At 46.7% G+C, this 26,351-nt stretch overlaps 1 protein-coding gene across 1 annotated transcript in view; it reads left to right on the forward strand.

Moving 5' to 3' along the window:
- Nucleotides 1-831: 831 nt before the first annotated feature.
- The window catches only part of LOC119379395 (DNA-directed RNA polymerase II subunit RPB2), a 206,289-nt gene continuing 180,769 nt past the window's right edge, over nucleotides 832-26,351 (forward strand). The window contains exons 1-3 of the mRNA XM_037648714.2: nucleotides 832-984; nucleotides 15,639-15,862; nucleotides 21,537-21,649. Coding sequence (XP_037504642.1) covers nucleotides 966-984; nucleotides 15,639-15,862; nucleotides 21,537-21,649 — 356 coding nt within the window. The 5' untranslated portion in view covers nucleotides 832-965. The remainder of the gene's footprint in view (nucleotides 985-15,638; nucleotides 15,863-21,536; nucleotides 21,650-26,351) is intronic.

Below are 26,351 nucleotides of genomic sequence, written 5' to 3' on the forward strand. Positions count from 1 at the left end.
AGACTAAAATAACACGATTGCCACAGTCTTGCTCAGTGTTTGTATTGCATCCTGCACTAGATGCTGCAATGGCACCTCCTTATTCAGACCTCCACAGTGGTTAAACCAACATGCTCCACAGTGGTTAAACCAACAGAATGCCCAGACACACAAAAATGGATAGATATGGTTAGTCTGGGTGTATGTATAATGAAGTAGAACATCGATGCTAAATATTGTAAATATTGCACTTAGATGAGTTATAACCACTACGGAAGGCTCCAGCACACGGTAAAAGAGAACACCAGCACATTTCAATAAAATTATCTATTTGTACATAACTTGCTTTGAAGCACCGTAAACGAAGTACTAGTACTGCGCCGCAATAATTTAGATAGGGCTTTTAAGCAAGCATTAATGTTGCTGGTCAAAGTTGCAATATTCCAGAGCAAGAAGATAGAAGTGCCAAGGCCGCGCAACTGCCTCGGTCCTTTTACTAATGCAACCTTTGAGAAAAAAAAACTGCGCATTCACTACCACTTGCACGAAACAGCCAACACTCACGTATCATCACATTCGCAGGAGGCGCCAATATTACAAAAATACAAACTGGCGCGCTGGCGCACAACACACACAGCGCAACCATGGCGTTTACAATCGCTCCCCGCTCCAGCCACTGCTAGGGACTAAAATGGCTAGGGACGTTCGCGCATTTTAGTGCCTAGGCCACGCGCGGTCGTCAAAAAAGCCCCTAGCTCTGCGCTGCTCATAATAGTTTGTGCCGTGACGCGCCGCGGCGTTGCAGTCGCCGGCTGGAGTTGGTCGGGTAGAAGCGCTCCGTACTACAGTCACTACAGTTGCCGCTGGTTGCCGTTCGTTCTTAATGTCGTAGATGGTCATGTAGGTGGCAGATGTTCTCTGGTGAAACGGTGTAAGTGTTCTGTGATTCCGTCATATTCCTTCGTTCGCAGCCAGCGTCGTCAGGGATGTACGAAGCCGAAGAAGGTAATATATATTTTAAATTAAATGTTTCATCATTTTTGCTGTAGAACTGCGCTTATGGGCCAACAACAAAGGATCTTAATTGCAAACAGCCGCTTTTCATCTAGATGAAATGTGAGGGATCGCCTCATTTGCCATTTGGGAGTGTCTAGCGTTACGTCTAGACGTAACAGTACGAGCCGTTGCAGTTACGTCTGGACGTAAGAATAACGAGTCTTAAAACGTTACGTCCAGCGTGGCAATACAAATACAGCCCATTAGACCTACCGAACCGATTGGCCTTAGTGGCGCAGCGGCTAACGTGTCGTGCTCGGAACTGCGCGGACGTTGGTTCGAACCTCGCTGCTGCTGCTGCAACTTTTTTTTTTTTTTTGTCTCAGGTGTTGCTGAAGTTTGTTTCCAGAGAAGTGCGACGCGGCTCTTGGGTTACGTACGCCTCCGCCTGCCCCGAAGGGGCAGGCTGCGCGGGCTAAGCAGCGCGTGGCCGCGACAGCGGCCATCTACAACTATGTGTCATTTCAGAAAAAAATATGTATTTACGCACTTTGAATGTAGTACGCCGTAAGCGCGACGTCTAGGCTGGCTTAAGCAGAGCATGATTTTTATTTATTTTGTGAGGGTTGTATGAAAGGGGACACATGTGATACAAGATGATATCGGCGATGTGCCTCACTGACAAGTCTGTTGCTCATTGTGTGCTTTGAAATGTGGGATCACGCACGATGTGCTTTCACATTTCTCACAATGTACCAAAGTAATGTATTCTAGACTACTGCATTCTAGTACTTTCTGGGACCAAACGCAGGTTACATTCACACGCATTTTTGCCTTGAAATAACTAGCAATATAGAAAAACAAAAACTGTGCTTAACGTGATGTTAGAAAGCCGCCGCGTTATGACTCTTCACTGCAGAGCTCGTGGTCGCGGGTTTGATCGCGGTGGCCGCATTTCGACGAGGGCGAAATGCAAGAACTTACGTGAACCTCTCATCGATAGCACATTAAAGAAACGCAGCTGGACACAATTCATCTGGGTTTCCCCTCTACGTGTCACGTGAAACCCCCGCGTAATTTTTTTTCTCTCTGTTCAGCTGCTGCAAGTTGCTGCTATGTTTCTGGTGGTATGCTGCAGAATGGGAGGCCTACCACCAGGCTAACATTTCTTTTTACGTTTATGGCTACCAAATCACATAAAGAAACTTCAGAACCAGCTCATAGCTGCGCTTGCTGCTTCGACATTAAATCCTAGATAAAATGTGCGCCTGTAGTAAGGTGCGTATGTCAAAGCACAGTTTTTATAAATTGCCCATGAAAATATTTCATACTTATGAGATTAAACTTCTTTTTCTACCATTTCTTGTACACTGTCTTCTTTTTATTGTGAAGCTCAAGTAGACAAATTATTATTTTTTGCTGCAAGAATTTCGTATTGCACTTTTATGTAGGAATATATCACAATTTCAGCTATAGAAATTTTACAAAGTTAATGACTAGGGTTTGGTTTGTGGCATGGAATAACCTTCTGTTCTCTACTAAAAAATAGTAAAGAATAAACAACATTGTGATTGACAAGTAAGTTCTCTTTTCGAGCGTTAAAGCTGTCGTCACTGGTTTCTGACTTTTTCGAAGGCCTCATCTGCAGTTTTAATAACTTGTTTTGCCTCGCGAGTGGTGTTTTATAGTCGCCAGTGTGAAGCACCGTGCTTCGCACTAAAATATGTTAGGGTCGGATTGCGCGTAATCAAAATAAAATAGCAGCATTGCACTTAGTGTGTGTATCTGGTATTTTTGGAATATAGTGTAATGCACTAATGCTTGCAAAGTCCACTTAGCGTGCAACACATGGCGCCACTGTTCAAGCCACCCGGTTTGCACCTGTCCCATTGCCTTGTACAACTTGCTGCTCCACCGTAACTGGTGCTACTGGTTTTCGCTTCCGGTCATTGTGCTTTGACTACTTATGATAACTCTGAATTATTTTTTATATCAATTCTTGGTTCAGCACTCTCTCATGAAGAAAGCAGGAAGGAGAACAAGCAATTTGCAACTATGGCATCGACTCTAGGAATTCACAGAAAGAGATTGACTTCATATAACCTTCTTTGAAAAGCATAAAAACAGGAAACAAAGAATCAGATAGATTTCATACTGTGCAGGGATTCAAGCATAATACATGTGATAGTAAGCTAGATAAAAAGCAGTGATCATAGGTTGGTGAGGGCAAAGATAACACTCAACCTCAAGAATGCTAAAGGACGAGCCATCGCTAAAGAACGAGCCAACATAGATGTAATCGGGTAAAAAGGGTGAAATTTAGAATTGCACTTGAAAACCAATATAATGCTTTAGAACAAAAAGATAACGAAGAAATTGAGGGTATGAACGAAACTGTAACTATAGTTGGATACAACTTTAGAAGTCCGCTGCATTTCCTCCTCAAAGGCGGATGCGCACAATGCCTGCACCAATGGGCGATCACTTCAGGCTGACTTCATGAGCCAGCCTTCGGAGAACTTGGCCGAGTGCGTGAGCCGGACTATTTCTTTAGTCAAGGTCTGACTAAAGAATGATCTCTGTAGCAGGAATTGGAGGCAAAGCATCCAGAGAAGAAATAAGCGTGCACTCTCAAACCACTAAAGACTTATTAAAAATAAATGACAACAGATAAAAGTACCTACCTCAAGAGAAAAAATTGAATTTGCTGAGCTGTTAAAACTTATCGACAAAAGTGAGCTCAATGACATATGAAACATTGTCAAAGAGATAGAGGCAGCAGTATACAAAGGGTGATAGCATCAAGGCAGCTAAAAGAAAACTCTGTATGGGGATAGACTGTGATGCATCCAGTAGAAAATAAGCAGGGCACTATCATTATCAATTTAGTGACACAGTGAAGGTGGTAGAGGACTTCGACTTGGGGTTTGTACAGGTAAAATATAAATTGCTCTACTGTGAGTGGAATCAAAGTTGAACATAACGCCAAAGTTCCATGCGTACCCATCGAGTTTAGAATGGCCCTACAAGGCATGTCTTGCTGCCAGAGAAGGCGGCATAACAAGCAGTTTGATCAATGATGGGAAACATTTTACATTTAAGAAGCTTGTGCTGCTCTATTACATCATGCCTGAAAACTTTATATGTACTACCAGCTAATTGGAAAGACACTAATATTTCACTGATACACAAAAATGGAGACTTGAAAGACTTGGGAAAAGTACAAATTGATTGGCCTCCTTTCAACATTATACAAAATATTCATGAAGGCAATTTGGAATAGCTTAAAGGGGCCATGACAAGGTCGCCCACCAAATTGCGGTTTTCAGCGAAATATAGAAGTAGAGGGCCTATTGTGCCTGTACATGCATAAAAAATGGACTGTAAAAGTATATTTCATCGCAAAATGATCCCTAGAAGTCGCCGGTTATAAACCCCACCCACCGCCGGCGACCGCCATTTTACCATTGCTTGTGTGACATCATGTGCTTCATGGAGTGGAGCCGTCGTCTTCTACCTAAGTTTCAGCCGTTGCAAACCGTTAAATTTTCAATGCCGAACTGAAGAACGTGTTTATAAAAAATGCTCCTTATAAATTAAGTTCTCGACCAAATGCGCTGAAATTTCGCCAGATTGTGAACACCCAAGGATTAACCCACATACAGGGGTGAGACAGCTGCGCATATTGCGCATTTTTGATACGATTCCGTTTTCCTGCGCCAAGCTGCTCCGAAAGCATAAAAATTGCAAAAATTGCGCCGAACTGCGCCGAAACGACCCCGCAAGCAAGAATTTGCAAGCCTGCATCAGTTTCAGCATGGGAAAACGTAACTTTAGAAGCAGCGCCAGGGATACGTTCGCAGAACATGTTAATTAACGCGCCCACGCGTGTCCTTCTACGCGCCTTTGTAATGGAGGCTTCCATAGTGCTGTGGTAATCGCCTCTGACTGGTTGTAAATACAGTCAACTGCCGATTTTTCAGACACCCTAGGGACCGCGAAATCGTCCGAAAAATCGGGCAGTCCGAAAAAACAAATTCATGCTTTTTTATTCCGCTTAAGCGGTCAAATCGCCACAGCCACGTCCGAAATAGCTTTAATGCCTCCCAGTACAATTATCAGGCATTTTAGTGCGCGCCCAGGCTCTCGCAAATACATTCGGTACCTGCCGCGAACCCCGCTTAAAGGGGTGGTGCCATTAAATTTCGAGGCTATCACAAGCCTGTTGTGGGTTTCCTCTGTATGCAAGGACATTCTGCACGAAGAGTCGGACGCAGCAAACGTTTAGAATATATATTTTAATTTACTTCCAAAGTGTACCTAAACGCCCATTCTCCCGATCAAAACCCATCGCTAGCGCGCCAACACTGACGTAGATCTGTAGGATTGGCAACGAAAGTTGTAGTGACGTCACACCAAATCTGCTGTAGTAACGTGAGTGACCGCCGGAACTCCGCCACTTCCGCAACGTACGTACCGTACCGGCTGTAGTGAACTAGAATATATTGTAATTCACTATAGTACCGGCAAAGCATCGGTTGCTACATCACTCGCCGAGCTTCGATTGCTTCCTGGCTAAGTGCGTCACAGCCTTGTGTGGTCACGTGACAACGCCTCCTACACTTCTACGTCACTGCCCAACCTCGGCGCTCAGAAACCGAAACCGAAAGTTGTCCACATCAAAAGACGATATTAAATTATTTAGCGAGAATACATGAATCTTGGTGCGTGCATCATGCTTCATGGAGCTATAGGAAACGCTTACAGCAAAGAACGCGCAAGCCACAAATTTGGTGGCACCACCCCTTTAACTACGTACGTGCCAACCGCCACTTTTACATCTCGTGATGAGCGCCGCTGATAACAGCAAAGCGCGGAATAGATTACGGCTATCTCGCATGAAGCGTTTCTAAACGATGATGCGGAACACAAAGACTGTGGCGGAAGAGCGGACGACTCGTCCGGCATTCCCCGATGCGTGTGCGCATATGCGCACACGCATCGCGGAATCGCCGCTGATACGCAGCATTTGCTGCCGTATCAAGCCGATCGTTTCTAGTTGTGTGCAGTACATCGCCAACTAAACTGACGCCGTCACTTTACTGTTGCTGTATCGTACGCACGCATTTATCACGAAAGGGTTCGTGATGCGCACTTAGTTCTTGACCGCACACGGGCGCGGCAATGGCGAGCTGGTTTCGTCCGCGAAGGCAACGCGTCTATGCGGCGCACTTAGCGGTCTCGCACAAAGAGGCAGCAGGAATGGCGGCGCGGCGCATTTGGGCTCTCGCCTATTAAATGCGTGCAGTACGCATGCAACTGCGCTAGGCCACGTGCACTACCGAGCAGTTAACTGAAGATGCTTGTCGTAAGGGTTGTCAGCGATTAAGTCGTACCGGAGCGTTTGCCAGCTGCCGCCATCACGCCTCCGTGCATTTCTGCTGCTTATCCGTAACATCGCCGCACGGCGCCGCGATAGCGGCCCTTTGAATTTCTGGTCTGCTTCACAACATAACGCTTCGGCATTGCGGCAAAGCTGACTTTCGGACTCTGCTACTGTCGCACACAGATCGACTCGCGTACGCGCTGGTTCAAACCTAAGAGATGATTGACGCGGCAGAGGTGAGGACTCCAATTAATGCCTTTCGGACCCACAATTCGGGCAGAAAGTCCGAAAAATCGGACACCGAAGAGTTTCAGCGTCTGAAATTTCGGACGTTCTTATAGATTGACGTCTATGGGGCTGGTGACGGTGCCGCGATAGTGTCCGAATTTTCGAGCATGTCCGGAAAATCGGGCGTCCGAAAAATTGGCAGTTGACTGATGTGACCCCCCCCCCCCACCCTACATGCGTTCATCGGTGGCCGCCATACCGCTTTTGTTCTTTCCTGATGTTACACGTGAAGGCATCGCCGCAATCGCGTGCTAGTAAGAATCGTTCATTGACCATTCAAAGACCTATTGCTATGTGACTACAATTCTTGTGCAATCAGTTTTTGTATTATTTGAAAAATGTGATGTTTTAAATTTTTTTTATTTTCAAATGTAAAGTGAAACTGGTTAAAAAAACTTTTTTCATCTATTTCATATGTTGTTACCCAGGTTATATAAATTGCGTAGTTTGTAAAAAGGTAGTGTAGTTCACACCTGGCAATAATCTGTTAAAAAAAAGCTTTCTCCAAAGCTCTTTGAACGTTATGTGTATTCTAAGCCGATTAAAATGTGCGTTTCTTCCTCCAAGTTGCTACAAATTTGTTTTTTTCAAGCTCCAGAAACGACATAATAAATGCCACTAACTGTTCCCAAACAAGGTTCTCCTGCTCCTAAATTGAAATTTTGCTGCTCCCAAAACTGCTCCCAAATCGATTTCAGCCGTCTCACCCCTGCACATAACACAGATTATGAGCGAAAATTGGGTGTCATAGCCCCTTTAAAGGGGTTGCCACATCAAATTTATGGCAGGCCCGTAGCCAGGAATTCTGGGGGTGGGGGGGCTCATTTGCTGAAGGCCTCTTTGAGAAACACACGTGCTTTCATTATTTATTTTCGGTAAAATACCCCACTCTGTCGAAATTTCGTGAGGGGGAGGGAGGGGCCCTAGGGCTCCTCCCCCTCCCCCGGCTACAGGCCTGATTTACGGCTTGTGCTTTCTTTGTTTCAAACGCCTCTTATTGCTCCAGGAAGCATGATACATGTTCTGAGATTCATATATTGTCAGTAAATAATTTAGTATTGCATTATTTATGTGAACGATTTTCAGTTTCGGTTTGTGGGCGTCGAGTTGGGCAGTGATGTCGCTGTCTAGGGAACATGACTATGTGGGCCCACAAAGCCGTGACACACACAGTGCTGCATTGTCAGCTCTCGCCCACACGTGCGAGCAGCCGTCCTGATGCTTTGAACACTCGCTAAAATTCTCTGATAATTTTAACCAGTACGTTATCTTTAACCCGTACGGTAGCTTTGTGCCTTGCTCTTCAGTGTGCTCGATTTCCTTGACTTCTGGGCACGCGTACGTGGTATAACTGCCGATGTCCCATTGTAAGGTTCAGGGAGCTATGAAAGGGCCAATTTACACCTACCCATAGTGATGCACTGCTGTAACAGTAGGTAAACAGATGCATCTGTGGGCACCACAATTCCGCTCACATATGCTGATAAACTGACACCCACACACACACGGACAAATCGGTTAGGCGATCACTGGCTCTGCATCACTCTCCACAGTAAGGTTCTGCACAGTTTCCTGCCATAATTTTTTTAGCATTTAGTAGTCATTGTTTATCTCTACCTCTTATTGTAGCCACGGCGAATATTGAACATGAAACCTTGTTATTACACTCAGTGTACCGTCATTGCCTCATCCTTTGGGTTGGAATGTACACAAGGACTAGACGAAGTAATTGGCAGATTAAAGGAGTCCTGACACAAAAATTTTCGCCCCGCGTTTTTTTGCTGCAATGTGTTGCTGGGGGCCTGTTATTCATAACATGGCACATTGTTTGCTGCAGCGCGCGATAGATAATTACAAGCTCCTCATTACCAACACAGCCTCAGTTTCGGTTTGACAGAGCTCCAAAAACGACAAGCCGCCGGGTGCAACTATGATGACTTAGCGAGTGAAACACTCGGTCACGTGAGCACACAGAACAGTGACGCATTTCCGCACGGTCTGTCGTTGTTGGGCTCATTGCGTCTGATGGCGACGATTTTCTTGCGGCGGGGATGGAAGGAATTTTCGACGTGGCGAATCACTTCAGGTTTGACCCGCTGGCGAGGAGCGATTAGTCAGGAAGCGAGTCAAAACAGAAATGGCGGCTACGACTTCATCATAACTTGTACCGGCTGCAACGGTTACGTAGGGGAAGTAGGGGGGTCACCTCAGGTCACCTCCGAGGGTGTCAATGCGCCAGGTGCGGCCTATAATGCTGGATCGCGCTCGCGAACTTCAAAATTCATATAAAATACCTTCCAAGCTTTATTCGCTGTCGATATTTTGCAGATGGTACACGCACGTACACGGGAATCGATCCAGCAGGCTATCTCGGCCGCGAAATTTTGTGTCGGTACCCCTTTAAGTTGCTGCAAAATACTGACGTGTCACCATGATGCTCTAGACAATCAGCATTTGATAAACGATGCCCAGTGGCAACTGCCGACTGTGTTAGCCCACCTACCTACAAAACACTACCGAACAACGCAGCAGCATTTACCTGTCAGGGGACGAGAAATGCTGATACGTGTTTGCAGTTCGCTAAAAAACCCGCAGTGCAGTAGAATTGGCCATCAGAGATCACTGGCGCAGTAAAACACTTTCCAGTTGCACTGTGATTTCTTGTGTGTCCAAATTCATGCCAGGCGCTTACACGAACAGTGCAACATTTATTTCATCGTTGACCTTGCCCTTTGCGACAACCAAAATGAGGTACTTGGCAGCAAGGACACTCTCACTTTCAAGAAAACACCGTGTTTTGACATCGCAATCAAGAACACGCAGTATTTCCAACAGCAACAATCCGCGCATAGGTCTTGAAGGTGCCATCTTGCCAATGCTGCCTAACCTCGCAGCGCCCCCTAGATTTCGTTTTAGGTGCAAATTGTCAGCCAGCAACACATCACCTTGAGGTGGAAAAGGTCTACTCCAACTTCCTCCCAGGGAAGACTTAGTGTATGAGAAGGCACCATTGGCTCTGTGCATTGGATGCGTGTTTCAGCACACTTGGTGCAGTTGAGACCAACATCTCGATGTGGCTGTTGACTCCAGGCCACCACAAGGACTCTTGAGCGACGGTTTTGCGTCTGTTGATACCTTGATGCACGTCAGGAATGAGGCCGAGTATGGAACCCTGAAGAGTCAAAGGCACTACAATGCGGACTCCCTTCAGAAGTAGCCCCTCGCAGACACTGACGTCACCACGATGCTGCGCGTACTTCATAACGTGAAGTGGCATCCTTGACTGCCCGCGCCAGCTTTTGGTGCAGTATTCCATCGGAAGGTTGCATTCACCATTGTTGGCTTGGGCATGGCGGAGCTCGTTTTGTTGTGTGGCGGCAAAAACTTGGGAGAGAGCGAATAATTGCTCTGACAAAAAGTTCAACTTGATCAGCTTGCGTTGACGGTGGACCAGCCAGCGGTACATGTGAGAGTGTCAGCCATGGCTAACAGCTTGCTGGGTTCAGACTGAAGCGCATCAGCTTCAGTCTGAACCGCTGAATTTATGGAGGCATCCAAGGTCCCCATGAGTACAAGCAATTGGCTGATGATGAGTCTTAAGGAAGAAATTTAAGCCCCAGACATGCTCTTCAAAACGAAGCATGGCCCAGGTTGCAGCCAGAGCCTCCTCCTCAGTCTGACTGTACCGACCTTCCGTGGGTGTGAGGGATCGCAACGCAAAGGCAACTGGTCGACACTCCCTGGAAGGTTGCTCTTGAAGCAGGACGGCACCAAGACCAAAGGAGCTGGCATCAGCTGATACTGTAGTCTTGTATGTCACGTTGTACCGTGCTATGCAGAGATCATAGCAGAGCAGTTTCTTGAGCTTCGAAAAGGCTGAATCTTGAGCATGGCCCCACGTCCATTTCGACTCCTTCAGTAGCAAAGCTTGGATCAGTGCCGTCAAATCTGGTGTGACAGGAAGCGTCCAGTGTGATTAACGAGGCCCCGGAGACAGCGGACAGGTGTGATGTCTTGTGGCGCTAGCATGGCCTTGATCGCAGAGGGCTTGTCTGAATTGGGAGAGATGCTATCCGCACTGACAATGACCCCAAGAAACTTGACGCTGCTGGCTGCGAAGGTGCACTCCTTGTGGTTTAGCGTGGCCCCTGCGTTCTTCAGCCAATTGAGAACTCCCTGCAAGTGACGGTCGTGTTCGTGGGAGTCTTGCAGAAGACAAGAATATCGTCAATCATGTTTACAACGCTGGCTTGGCTTTCCTGGATTAGGGGCACCTGCCGCTGGAAGTACTCCTGAGCAGTGGCAATCCCAAACAAAAGCCGGAGGAAACAATACTGACCGAAGCGTGTTTTGAACATGGTGTACTCTTGCGCCTCTGGGGACAACTTTCCCTGGTGGAAGCTCAACGCAGCATCAAACTTGGAGAACACTGTGGTATCACCCAGTAGGCCAAGGCATTGTTCAACCGTGGGCAACATATGGCGTTCCTGCAGAATGACTTTGTTGAGACGGGTCAGGTCAACACAGAGTCTGTAGCCGCCGGTAGCAGTCGGGATCACAACCAGTCCACCACACCAGTCCGTGGGCGTGTCGATGCGACGAATCACGCTATCCTTTTTCGGCTTTTCTAACTCCACCTTGGCCACGTCCCGAAGTGGTAGCAGCAGGCTTCTGGGAACACTCAATAAGAACGATGTCTCATCCGGTTTCACCCGGATAGTGTAGGCATCAGGAGGCGTTCAAAGTCCTTGAAAAAGGCCCGGCTCGAGACGCAGCTGACTGGAGGGATTCCGAGCCTCCGAGAAGCTGTCTGGAAACTTGCACACACCCAGGGCTTGAATCACCAGAAAGCTGAGTAGAGGAACTGTGTGCACTGCCAGGACATAAAGCTGCTGCTGGACCGACTTGTCACGCCAAGACAAAGTAGCAGTGTATGTTCCCAAACTGGCAGGACGTCATTGCCCGGCCCTTTCAATTCACCCTCCAGGTCCTCTAGCTTTACAGGAGTACCAGGAAAAAAAATCCAGCCAGCTCCACTTCATGAAATCTGTCGATACAGCGAAGCTTATGCCCATCCTTCATCAGGCTATATCGTACTTCTGTTTTTTTCAAGTCTTCCGTTCGCCCTGCCACGGTGGTCTAGTGGTTGTGGCGTTCGACTGCTGACCCGAAGGTCGCGAGATCGAATCCCGGCCGCGGCGGCTGCATTTTTGATGGAGGCGAAAATGTTTGAGGCCCGTGTGCTTAGATTTAGGTGCACGTTAAAGAACCCCAGGTGGTCGAAATTTCCGGAGCCCGTCACTACGGCGTCTCTCATAATCATATCTTGGTTTTGGGACGTTAAGCCCCAGATATTATTAAGTCTTCCGTTCATTGGTGCTTAGCTTTGGCCTCTCTTGCGCCAGCATCGCGATGGTTGGCTTGGAGACTGCATGCCTGTTCTCGCGTTAGCTCTCGCTGAAGCTCACGTCGGGCGGCTTGTTCACCGGGAGAATGAGAAATCTTCGCCATCTTCAAAGCGCAAACTCCTGAGCACTGACACTGACATTCTAGGTCTCCTCGATTTGGCTGCACTTTCTGCACTAGTTTAAGAATGCTGCACTCTGGTCCTCTGGGCTCCGGCATTCGATTTGGCGAGTGCAGCGTGTGCCACCTGCGCTTCTGCACTCGATTTGACATCGTGCTTCACGAGTTAATCTGCACTTCAGCACTGGATTCCCCGCGAGTTCTCTTCTCGTGCAAGGTACATGGTGTTGCCGCGCTTTTGCCCTTGATTTGACCGCCGCACCGAAAGCGCTAGTGTCGTGCCGCACTCACACTGCAAGAACTGACGCGGCACAGGCACGGCACGGCACTTTCAGGAACTGTGTGCAGAAAGTGCAGCCAGATCAAGGAGTCTTGCTATTTTACACTCCACTGCGCCGCACCGTCACCCTATTTTGGCGCATTTCTCGAAAGTTCACCCCTCGACATCCTCCGCCCTCGCCTCTCGCAGCAAAGCAGCCCTCTCCTTCCTACCGAGCCTCACTCTTGCCACACTGCGAGGCCACGTGATCACCGCTACCATGACCCCGGGCATGAAAACCTCGACTAAGATCCGCTTCGCTGTTAACAAAATTGGAACAACCAAGACTTCGACGCCAGAGTCAACTTTGAAAGACAGGACATGTCCATCGACGAGCACCTCAATAAAATTTGCTTTCGGGCTGCGGCCCTCCGAAACAGCGTGAAGCTCCATCGAACTGGCCGTAGGTTTCCGTTTCGACCGCCCGCCCTGCATTTTTCTTCATGCCGATGACTTCAATGTGGCCACTCTTGCTGCAGAAGTTGCTGGACGCATAGCAAGCTGGGCACTCTGAATGCAGATGCGACGCACGCCCACAAAACGGGCAAAGATGGTCAGGCTCATCGAGCAACGCTTGCTTTCAGTTGTGCATCCACACAGTGTTGACGGCGAGCAAAGCTGATTCTTCCGAGTCGCGAATCTTTCGTTCGTTATCGGCATCTTCAGGCTGCCGCGCTTGAGCCAACACCCCTTGCAGTGTTAAATTCAGGCTCTGGCAGAATTTGATCAGAAAGCTGGCGGTCGAGCAACCCAATGATAAAACTATCTCAAACAAGCCTATCTTCAGTAGTCAACAATGCGTAGTTGCAACGCTTTACCATGGTATGGAGCACGGTGAAAAATGCATCAGTGATCTCACCCGGTTGCTGTGTCTGGTGGTGGAAATGCGCAGACTCATACAACTCGTTGAGCAGGTGGACGAAATGGTCAGTGAACGCCTTCTCGACAGCTGCTACATTCTTTGAGTCTGCTTGTGACAGCGTTGTCGATGCGAGAACTGTTCTCGCTTGCAGCTCCATGCAGTAAAGCATGGACTGGACTTGAACATCCTGAGCTGCTGCGGAAAGTCCAGTCGCATAGCAAAAGTCCTCGAACTGTAGCAGCCATGTCTGCCAGGTACTCATGCTGTCAAAGTCGAATGGCGGTGGTGGGCGTAGCATGGCTCTGAGTGAAGACCGAGCAGCGGTGGTGACGGCAGTAGCCTCGTTCATGGTGATCCCACTTCTGACACCATGGAGCGGGTTATGCTTCCACAAGCACGAGCCACACAAGAACGACACATACACCAGGCCGCCTAGCAAGCAGGCTTTATTTTCAACGAAATATGTAGACAGGACAACAGTGGTGCCAGCTGGTGGCACATGCACACACTACAGTACTGAACGAGAAGAAAATGACGTCATTGAGGGAATGAATTTAATCATAATTAGACTGATTTCTGCACCAGGAATTGAAGCTTGAGGCAAAGAGGGAACAGGCCGTGTTATGAGCCATGACGAGCGCTCAAGCTTGCGCGTCCTGTGGGCCACGTAATAACGAAAAGAACAGAATTTATTTAGTTTCTGTCCCTGTACCAAATGCATTTCCCATCTCTCTCTGCCGCATGCACTTCACAAAGCATTTTTCATGGCTACAATTTTTTTTGTGCCCTTTGTGATTGCTGCGTAAAACTGCGGCGCCATGATGTGATAGATGGTAAAAATAGAACAAAGTGAAGGGACACTTAGCAAATATGATGCAGCCAGCAATGCACATTTCATATTGCATGCAACCTTGCAACTCTTTTCCCCCTTTTCCGCTATAAAGATATACTTTGATCATGTCATGAGCATACAAAATGAATGGCTGTTGCACATTTTACTGCACATTTTACTGCACCAAGTTTCTTTGAGGTAGGAAACCATTTAGGTGCCATTTCCATGAGTCTGCAATTTTATTACACATGGCTGCATGTGCATTTGGTGGCACATGCACTTTTGTAAAACGGTGTGTCATCTTACTCGCAGTTTTATATAGGTGGTATGATCCTCCTATAAGAAACAGAGCTTGGTGTAGTGTGGTGATGCAGAAGTGGTTTCTTTTAATAGTCTTACCGGGGCTGAGAATGCCTAAGAGCATGGTCTTGCATGAAATAAAGCTTTTGACAATGCAGACGGGATTAGAGAAAGTTATGTGAAGGCAGTTGCCTATATTTTTTATGCATGCAGCAAAGGATTGCATTAATTGAGGCAATGTCAGCAATTTTTCATCCAAGTGACCAATAGTAACTCTAGGAACCTTTGTATGTGTGTAATGTGTTGGGGAGAGTGCGCTTGAATAAATGTGCCAGCGCATGGTTAGTTATATTATTTTTTGCTTTCTTCATTGCTTTAAAAGGCTAGTAAACAGGCTCACTTTTTTTTTACCCCTCCCAAACAAACTCGCTGATTTGTATAGAAGGCCTTGCGATCACATTTTGCGAATATTACAGCGCTGCACGTGCAGACGCTCCATTTCGAAAAATAACTCCCACGCCCCTCACCTGCGCCTGTCCAGTCCTCTTCACCTGCAGAGTGGCGTAATGTTGCCCATGGGCAAGATTACATAGTACTGACTTCGTTGATTGGTCCTTTGCACTACGAAATGGCACTTTGGCTCTGGTGCTGCAAATTTGGGCCATGCACTTGTTGCACGTATCGTGCATTTGTTTACCTCAGCAGTCCCTCGCACCGCGCTTCCTCATCATGCCGCTGTGTGGCACGAGCAAAATGAGGAGGAAGCCTTGCTCGGTTGTTGGCTGCGTGCTGAGGACGTAATCGCTTATGTCGTGTTACATTCTTGATGTGGGCGTAGTGACGACAGTGGGCCATGCCTACCTCCTTATGAGGTGGAGAAGGTTGGTGAGGCTGAGTGAGAAACCGAAACCAGCTGAAATGGTTGTTTTATCTCCTGTAACTTCATTATTATGCCACTTATTTGCAAAATTATTGAGACAGCAAGTTCACATCGTACTAGTGCACAGTTCATCGTAAATTTTGGACTGTGGGGTTGTTTACTGGCTTTTTAACACCTCACTTTGTTGCGAAGGGAACTGCTATTACAGTAGGTTTTTTTTTTTGCAACTTAATTTGTGTATCTTGGATCCTGTTTTGTTTTTGTTTGCAGATGGCTTTGGTGAGGATGAGTCTGAGGAGATCACACCTGACCTGTGGCAGGAGGCTTGCTGGATTGTCATCAGTGCCTACTTTGATGAAAAAGGCCTGGTCCGACAACAGCTGGATTCATTTGATGAATTTATCCAGATGTCAGTCCAGCGCATTGTGGAGGACACACCACAGATTGACCTGCAAGCTGAAGCACAGCACACTTCTGGTGAAATAGAGAATCCGGTACTGCAATGCTTTTGGTTGTCTGTAAAGATGCAATCATACTTGAGTGTGTCAGCCATGACAGCGGGAACTTTGAGGAATATTAAAGGGGCCCTGCTACACAAATGAATGTGGCGATACTTTAGCATAAGCAGGAACACCTAAAACGAAGTAGTTATAATTTCATTTGAATGGTCAAGCAACCTTTGCAACAGTGACATACAATCAGGGTGTCGGAACGGAACGAAAACCGAAAACGAAAAACGAAAAAAACGATATTTTTGACCGGAACGAAAACTTAACCGAAACTTTATCTATTATTTCGTTCCGGAGTGAAACCGAAATTTTTTCAATCGTTTTTCGGTTCACGAGAAAACTTCGCAGTCCGGAACAACTGAGCTCATGCAATGTGAGCATATCTCAGGGTACAGTATTAACGTGTACCTCAGGCAGCAATTCCAAAGCAAAGATATGTTGAAATTGTGCGAAAAACGAAAACAGTGGCAACCAGAGATGTTGATATTAGCGCAAGTGGACTTTTGCGGGCCTGTCACGCAGGCCAAAGTGGAGAGGGCATTGTCGGCGCTGAAGTTTGTTACAGCGAAGGCTCTTATGAGATCACAACAGCTGATTTTGGCACCATAGTTGTCCGCCGCCGCCCGTGTCTGTGACCACTATCGCGCGAAGTAAGAAAAAATAAAATGAGAAACAAATTTATAGGATCGGATAAGATTTTAACCCGCGCCCCCTGCGTGGCAGTCGAGTCTTCCACCACAGTGCCACGCTGGTGCTTATAACTCCTTCGCAAAAATACTCTATACAGGCGTCATGTCGGGCAAGGAATCGTGTTAACATATGTAATACAGCGTGGCAGAAGAGTAAAACGACAACCAGCCATCACACAATGCTAATTCCGCAGTGTGTGGTTTAATGCTTCCCACCCACTGCAAAGTGCTCAGCCATAATTCATCGTCATCAGCCACAGCACAAAGGGCACATAATGCCTTACAGATGTGTAGCGGCTACCACGATTCTCCGAAGAATCACAAAAAATGACATAGTGGGAACTTCAGTACTTCAGAAAAATTACGATGATTTATGGCGTAGTGGGTACCGTGCATGTGTACTTGTATCAGCTGCCCCAAGAGACTCTACAACGGGCTGTACAAAGTCCGCTTTTCCAACTTTCGCTGTGACTGTGCTGCGCATTCCACACAGGCCTGGCAATCTTTTTATCAAAACAGCGGTCTCGCACATCACAGAGTGCATTCAATGACGTGCTGCTTCTGACACAAAGCACTGAGCCCACTAAAAATCGTGATTGAATTTGGAAAAAATAAATACTATGACTTTGAAGGGTATACTGGTTTGTGCTAGTTGGTAGGAATTCATCGTACAGTTACTTCCGCTCCTCTGAAGAACGTGTTTTACCCTTGTACCGCTTTCTTAGGAGGAAGGCAAATAACTACATCACAAATCAAATGTTTTTTATGATTACTTTAGCTTCGAATTTTTCCATAATAAAAAAACGTTACGAACCGTTACGGAACATTTTTTTTTTTTCGTTCCGGAACAGAAATGGAACGGAACTTTTTGCGGTGGAACGAAACTAAAACCGAAACGAAAAACATTTCGTTCCGACACCCTGCATACAATGGCGATTTTTGGTATCAGAAGTGATGCCTGGTCATGTGGCAGTGATGCCAGTAGCTGTGTGATTTCTGGTTGCCTTGACATGCCAGGTCGCACGTAACAATTCACATGCTTCAAGGCCACACTGTTATGAGCTAAAAGATAAGACCATTCTCTATGTTTCATCAGTTACAAAAGGGACTATGTTTCTAAATATATTTTAAAAACAATTGCCACACTGCACTAGGTGCGCTGTGCAACAGCCACCAGTAGGTCTGACCTGTGGAGGGCTATTTTGTAAGCGTTGTCATAGAACGGAGGCGGTCTGTTTTATCGGACCGCACGCGATTGGTGGAGGCGCGTTTGACGGTCAAGGACGTGAGAATAGGCAAGAGCGGTCATAGAACGGTCTCCGGCCCCGTTCTATCGATAGAACGTATACAAAACGGTCTCCGGACGACTTGGATTGGACCGAAATTCGATTCTCCAGCCCCAGCGCTTATGTTTTGATCCAATCCAAGTCGTCCGGAGACCGTTTTGTATCCGTTCTATTGATAGAATGGGGCCGGAGGTTCTGTGATCGTTTTTGCCTATTCTCACGTCTTGACCATCAAACGAGCCTCCACCAATCGCGTGCGGCTCGATAGAACAGACCACCTCCATTCTGTTACAGAATGCTTACAAAATAGCCCCCCTAGTATATCTCTATAAGAGGCATATGATGGTTTGAAGTAAGTGGGTGAGTGAGATGTGTAAGGGAATGTTTTTTTCTGGTCATCTGCTTGGGTTTTGAAATTTTAAGGCTAATAACTTCAGTTTCAGTGCACCAAGGTTTATAATTCTTTTTGCGGTCACCTCAGTATTGAGTACTACACCCACCACAGTGCTGCAGAAAGCAGCCGAAAAAGTGTTGCAGGGCCCTTTTAACTCTTTCCGTACTGCGGGCAAAATGGGTGTCTTCTGTATGTTACACTAGATCTTTTTTGCTAAAGGAACTACTTTTGGCATGGCAAGTCGTGCTAAAAATAAGAAGCACCGACTTGCTGCAACCGGAACTGGCACACCCTCTGTAACTTCATTTTTGACACTGCTCCCATGCTCCCAATTTAGGCATCTCTAAATATTTTGAAGACATTTTATTCTATGTGCATTTTGGTAACTACCTCCAGTCTTTTTTCTTTTTTATGAAATAAACACTACTCGTTAGTATTCAGACAGAATTAAGTAGGTTTTTTTTTTAAAATTTTTTTCACATCTTTAATAGAGAGTGACAGCATCGGGTGACATGGTGTCGGCCCGTCTTCACATAAAACAAAGTTCTGCATCACTCGTCAATTTTACAAAAGCACTCAGGGAAAACCTCAGTGATGCGATAGCTGTGCTAATTATGCCAAACTACGCTAAGTAGTCAAACCTGCTACATCATCCTACATTTCGGCAAAAATACCCGCCATGGTGGTCTAGCGGTTAAGGTGCTCAAATGCTGACACGGAGGTCACGGGATTGAGTCCCGGCCGCGGCGGCAGCATTTTCGATGGAGCCGAAAATGCTTGAGGCACGTGTACTTAGATATAGGTGCACGTTAAAGAACCCCAGGTGGTCAAAATTTCCGGAGCCCTCCACTATGACGTCCTTCATAATCATATCGTGGTTTTGGGACGTTAAACCCCAACAATTACTAATTATTATGTTATTTCGGCAAAAATCTCATAGTTAGCACCGAGCATGTGCCAAGACGTTATTTTGTGGCCTTTTGGAGGAAAACAATACGGCAGGCACTCGATATAACTAATTCATCAAAATTTAAATTTATGTGTGCAAGATTTTTCCAACAGTCTACTACGTGACTGTAAGCTGGGTACAACTTAAGACAGGAGACGCACAGCCCAGGTAACTCAAGCACGGCAGCCTATTGCCTCTGTGACTAAAGGAATAGTCCCACTCAGGCATTCTCGGCCGTGCTCTCCAATGTCGGGGTCACCGTCCTGGCTCATGACATCACTTTAGAGTGCACGCTCATTGGTGCCGGCTTGTTTGCATCTGCTTTTTGCGTGGCTTCTTCCTTCTAAAGTCATACAGGACTATAGGATCAATTCAGCGGTAATTCTACATGTTAATGTTTCTTCCTGAAAGGGGGGTGCGCCCCTTTCAAGCAATGCCAAGCACCTCATACTGCGTAAATGTTTTCTACGACTACAGTTAAACCTGGATATAATGAAATTGACAAATTCCCGAAAAAAGTTCGTTATAAACAGGTTCTAGTCATATCCAGTTTAAGCACGAAAATTCTGAAAAGATAATAATAATATCTGGGGTTTAACGTCCCAAAACCACGATATGATTATGAGAGACGCCGTGGAGGGCTTCGGAAATTCCGACCACCTGGGGTTCTTTAACGTGCACTTAAATCTAAGTACACGGGCCTCAAACATTTTCGCCTCCATCGAAAATGCAGTCGCCGCGGCCGGGACTCGATCCCGCGACCTTTGGGTCAGCAGTTGAGCGCCATAACCACTAGACCACCGCGATGGCGCGTTGCAGGAGCCGATCTCGGAGGCCATGGCCTGCGAACCCGCGGCGCAAGACGGCAAAGTGCGTGAAAACAGCAGTGAGTCGACCTCTGAAGATTCGTTGTTGTAACTGTGGTCACAGCCAGTTTCCACCAGCGCCTAATCTGAGATCTCCTCGGTAGTGACAACACAGTTGTCGGCATTTAAAAAAATCGCAAAAGCTGCACGTGGTCAGGGGCTGCTCCATGTGCACACAGAGAAACCACGCACGTGTGCACGGCGTCAGAAACGAAGAGCAAACTCCATATATGGCACAAACTCTTGACACAAAGCAAGGATTTTTTTTTAGTGGCATCACCTGGTGTCACGTTAACAAAGTGCAGTTCAGAGACTTGCAATAACTGAAGAGTGACGCTGCCAACGCAAAAGCCGATTTTCTTCTTTTTTTTTTTTAAAGAAAGCCGGCACGGTTAGCCTGGGGGCACCTGCGAGCAGCTGGATGAAGTTTGAAGGGAGGGGGGAGGGGCACGCCTGCTCATGCGTCCGCGTCGGCAAGAAAGCCGGCTCGAGGAGCGCAGGCCTTGCCTGCCCACCTTGCACACACCCGCACGCACAAACGAGTGCTCGCTCTCGCCTCGCAGTTGCCGGGGCTTTGAGCGCGCTGTGCACGACGCCGCCTCTTCGCGCTCTGCTTGACGGGGCAACTGCAAAAGATGCATGCGGCTCCTGCTCATGCCAAAATGACAGAATTCGGGGCAAAATCCCTGGGTTGTCGGCGGCGAAAATTCATTATAACAAGGGTGTCTCCTGCTGCCACTTTGTTACATAGAGGTCGCAAATACATGTGCTTCTATGGAGTAACGGCGGGGAATAGAAAAACATTGTAATATCGACGAATTCGTTGTATGGAGGTTCGTTATATTCATGTTTAACTGTAATTACAAATGTGAACTGTATTGCAGGCAAATTTGTGGTGATCGACAGTCATGGGACTGAAGAAACAGAGGGTTGGGCACAAGAACACAAAGAGCAGTAAATTAATTTCATCTTCTGGAATTCTGTTAATAAACGTGCATTCATGTGTGTGCGTATCCATTTCATTAAGCATGGTACAACAGTACAAATACTCATATTAGAGCCATAAATATTTGCGTTCAAAAATGAGGGGCTGGTAATGGCTCCATAAGGCTCATTTGCTGCTCCAAAATGGGGTTTTATCTGATCCAGAAGCTGTGCCAAAATGGCTTCGATCAGTTGCATCTCTGAAACCTGGAAAACTCGGGGAATATGAAAATGTCAACTTAGTAGACACCCTGTCTAAAACGTTTTGCTACAACTTAAACATATGTGCATTAGCCGGCCCGTGAGCATTAGATTATGCACCTGCACAATGCTGCATCTCCAGACCAAGAATTTGCTTTGTTAGAGGGCTCAAGAATGCAGTTTGGCATGCGCTCACACATCTTGTATTGTTTTGTCCCTGCCTGCACATGGAAGTTTTTGCGACCAGCTTGAGTGTATTTAAAACTCTGCTCATGTTTTTTTCTTGGCAGCCTCGTTACTTATTGAAGTTTGAACAGATCTACCTCTCCAAGCCAACTCACTGGGAAAAGGATGGAGCACCCAGTCCCATGATGCCAAATGAGGCTAGGCTGCGTAACCTTACGTGAGTACCAGAGCTTAAATTGCTACTGAAAGCTTTGAAATAATGCAGTTAGGTGTATGGAATTCTAAGCATATTGTATAAGACATAGTCTAATGCACATAGTCTAATACAAGTTTATTAGTGTAACATCTTGTTGAAATATAGGACTTTTTATAACCACCTTTGCTAATAGTCACAGCAATTTATGCTATCACATTGGTGACACCACTGAGCTTTGAGCATTTCAACTTGATGTGCTATGTGCACATGTTGCAGTGCATCAAATGTGTGCTGGTGGTGGAGCATAGTCCACTCTTTGGTGACAAGTACAATGGCAGGAAATCAGTGTGGGCTTCTTCCATAGCTTCGTGCCTGCTACCAGGCAAATGCCAACATTTCATTTCTTGAAACTTCCTCCACATTGTGGATTCCTGCAGAACTCTTTGACATATTCAGTACAGTATAGCATCTGTATACAGTAGCTGTATCTACATACAGTATGCAATATAACATCTTTGTCTGATTTCCGAGTGCCAATGTGTGCGATTTGGAATGCAAAAAGGTGATCCTATGTAGTTGCACTTTATTCTTTCTGGGTTAATACGTTCCCAGAAAGCACGATTTTCCAGTACTTAGATTCAGTACATTGCCAAACTTTGATCCTATCATATTTTTTCCAACTGTTAGATCCCAAGTGACACGAGAAGGCCAAAAGCTTGCACACTCAAGAGCAGTACTTGGCCATTTGAATCTTATGATAATGCTGGCACACACTCAGTTTTCTCTTCTTGTGCCAGGAAATCGCCTTGGGGGTCATTGCACATGGCATTCACGGTGATCACCGCCAACCCTGTGGTGAATGGCACCCAAAGAGAAAGTGCATAGACGTCACCAGTAGGCTGGGACTGCCAGCATAGATTATCAACATGCACTGCCCTTGTGACAAGGGACTTTGGTTCGGCATGCATGGTCTGTCCGTGGTCACACAATTTTCTGTGAGTGCAAGGCAAATGGTCTGCTGATATCCGCGATGTGCAGCGCCTATAGGGGCGCCACTGAAAGCCGCGTAGCGGTGGCAGTTGGAACCGCATGCGGGTCGCGTAGCGGACGCCCACGCCTCCTTTCACTGCAAGCATGACGGAAGTGCGCGCGTGCGATTTGCCGCTTGTGCGCGTCCCTGATAATTACTTTTGCGACGATAGTGTGTGCAAAGGAACCGCGCTTTATAATAGTGGACATCTGTGTGGGACGACAATGTCACTATACGCGCCAAGTGTTTGCCACAGACAAGCGTCAACAAGCTTCCTTACGAAGTGGAGCTCATCGTAAGTACACCGCTTTCTTTACAACGTCCCGATCACTAATGCCTGCATACGTTGACGCATGAACCAACGTTTTTTCTCGACACAGTAGCTTCGTTTCCGTGCCATGTGTTTATATAGTAGATTTTGAGGGAGCGCTGTCGCGCCGGCGCATGGATTTCACGGGTGCGGCCACGCGAAGGGTCAGTGTTGGTAAAACTTTGAAACCAGCACGATAAACTTGCGAAAAAATATCTCGGCAGCTTGCACTAGTGGCGCGGGACTGAGTCACTGCGGAGCTGGTGGTCACCTAGTTTGTCATAGCAGCTTGGCTACGTATTTGCTGGGTATCTTCAGAGAAGAACATCGGTGCATGTCCGTCGACCCCCTGTAATTTCGCTGAAAAAAATATATTTTGTTGTCTTCACGAATACGTTTAGCTCTTCGACAGCAATTTGTTCGGGAACAAAATTTTTGTCAGAATGAGATGCATCCAGAGACTCTACGGCGATCTGTTTGAAGCGGTTGAAACAGTTCTGGCACAAAATGTCGGTTTCTCTGATGGATGAGGCTTCTTCTGGCGTGCGCCTTCAGGAGGAGTGGCGTCTTAGCCGCGCCAGACAGACTGGCGCTCCGGCGCGCGCGCAGACTCCGCCACTGTCGTGCGCGGCTCGCCGCTGCTGGTCTGCAAGTTCGGGAGGAGTGGCGTCTAGCCTCGCCAGACACACTGGCGCCGGCGCGCGCGCAGCTCTTCGCCTTCTGACACTGCGCTGAAGCCGCTTGATAGCGCCTCTGACTGGCGTTGATAAAATGCTGACTGCAGATCCTGGAGTTCTTTGTGGGTTCCCAAGGGCTCCCATCCTCTCTGAAATGTTCATAAGGTTACAGAAAAGTGGAAGAAGCAAGGAATTAATTAAAAGAATACATATTTGCAATATTCACAGTTTGAAAGCAAATGCTAAAAGTGGTCATATATATTGCTTGAAAACCAAGTGCTTTACTGAAGTCCATGAAATTTCACACACAAAAAAAAGCAACCAGTAGCTAGCACCACTAGCAAGAATAAAAAAAAAAACACACACGAAACTTTGAGGATCGACCCCACGCATTGGGCATGCAAAATTTTTTTCAGGTGTGATATAACTACAATGAAGCAGCACCAACATATACTCACCAATTACATGCTAAAGAAAACAGCAGCCAGTAGCTAGCACCACCAGTAAGAATAAAGAAAAGAAAACACGTAAGTTCCATAATCGGCTCCACTCAGGCGTGCGCAGGGTTCCCCATCAAAGGGTGGGCAAAGGATTATCTCAGCGCCCCCAGGCCCCACTAAGTTAATGCAAGGGGCAGATTTTGCGCTGCCCCCCCCCCCCCTCTTATGCAAATAGGAAAGCCCCCACGCCCCGTGAGCACGCCTATGGCCCCACTCATAACACAGCTTGTGTAAAGTGAATGAGTATTAGTGGGATACATCAAGGGTGTTTTTTATTAGCATGAAGTCATGTTACGAGGCATTCAAATGGAGGTTGAATCGGTTGAATGTCCTGTCAAAAGCCTTCAGTGTGAACAGGTGCCATGTTTTACAGCCAATACGCATACAGTTCAGGCGAGCGCACAGCGAACATTCTGCACCGGTGATCGCATTCCAGTGCCATCATTAGGTAGAATGCAGCCCATTTCGTGCAGAACACGTGCGATTCCACGGCGCTTTTGTAAAGGAGCCGCCACCTGCCCCACATTCTCTGGCATAGCGCTTTGCGCCATTCGTTTTTCAAGCGAGCCTAGGCATCGCGTCTTATCAGTGATAACGACCTCATGTGCATTGTAGCATATACAATGCAGGCGAGGCGACCAAATGTTAACGTAGTAGCGTTCGCTGAAGACGTAGCGACATAAATGGAGAAATAAAAACACGGTAATCGTTCTAACACTGCCTAAACAAAGCGCGATTGCTTACCTTTTGCGTCGGACAGCCGCAATCCACCGTCGCCGTCGCTCTCGCTCATGAAATAGCACCGGAAACTTGTAAAAGTGCGTTCCTGGCGAGTTTTTGTATGTGTTTGAGCAGCCGACAACGCAGCAGTTATTTTTCGACATCGCTGAAGCCCGAGAGAGTCGTTAAATCGCGTTGAAAAACACATCCATCCGTGCACTCGCGTAGACGCTCGCTGAAACACTGTTCGCCGGGCCCCGCAAGCGCTTCCGAGCCATGGCGGCAGATGGCGTGGTCGGCGCTTTGCGCATCGCCTATACCTTGACGTGTGCTGTCTTTCTTGTCGGTAAATGCCGGCAGTAGCATGACCGAGCACACGCACATGCAGCCCGCATGACCTCTATTGGAGATCTCTTGTGGATGGGAGAGCCTAGAAAACTGGCAGCATTAATGGGGCCCTGCAACACTTTTTCAGCATGGTCAAAAAATGCTGCCGATTGGTAGTCGAGCTTCTGAGAACATGTGACCCAAACATTATAGTGCAGCACGTGACCTAGAATATACAATTAATTTTCAAAGTCATCTAGAAATCGCTCCCTCTTCTCTCGACAAATAATGCCTTGTACCCAGAATGATAAGCACATTGTGACAAGCACAAAGTCCACAGGCATTGACTGATTTGAGCATCGTGAGCTGCATAGTTAGCGTGGCCACCACAGTATGCTGCCACGTGCCCGTGCACGCACTCGCGATCACAGTGAAATTAAGCCGCGCATTCAAAGGAAAAAAGAAGGTGTATAAGGTCATGACACGCACTGATGAAGGGACACACCTTCTTGCCCCCATGTCATCCCCCTCCCTGGGTAGCTTTCAGCATGCTCGCTAGTACGAAAGGAGAGAGAAAGCGCTTGAAGCATGCGACAAATCCTTGTAACTCTGCACGTACTTGACGGATTCTAAAAATTTTTGCGGCAGTTGATTCGTGAGGCAGTATGGTCTTTTAATGGAGCCATTCGATGATTACTTGTAAAAGTGTTGCAGGGCCCCTTTGGGGCACAGGATAAGCCCTATACGTCTCATGCATTTTTGGTCATTTGAGGAATCGTTTTCTCCATAACTGAAAGAGATATCCACATAATGCATGTATCATTTTCTTCCAAATATTGTGCTCTTTTAACTGTAGTAGATTCATTAAAATCTGGCAAACAATATTATTTTTTGTGAATTTTGTATCACTAGGACCTAAATTTTGAGTTAATTTGCATATTTCAGAATTTGTAACAGAAACTGTGAAGTGAATAATTTCAATTCTGGCACAGTAGTTGTCTACACTTATGCAGAATACAAGCAAAAATAATCAACTGGTTCTCTTGGAAGACGTAGGAAATAATGGTACCTAAGCAATAAAAAAACATGGTTTTGAGATAATCGAGCTTGAAGTACGAAAACAGCTGAAAAGCAAACATTTTTTGCCACAAACACCATT

This window comes from Rhipicephalus sanguineus, chromosome 1 (assembly GCF_013339695.2).
Source record: "Rhipicephalus sanguineus isolate Rsan-2018 chromosome 1, BIME_Rsan_1.4, whole genome shotgun sequence".
Lineage (NCBI taxonomy): Eukaryota > Metazoa > Arthropoda > Arachnida > Ixodida > Ixodidae > Rhipicephalus > Rhipicephalus sanguineus.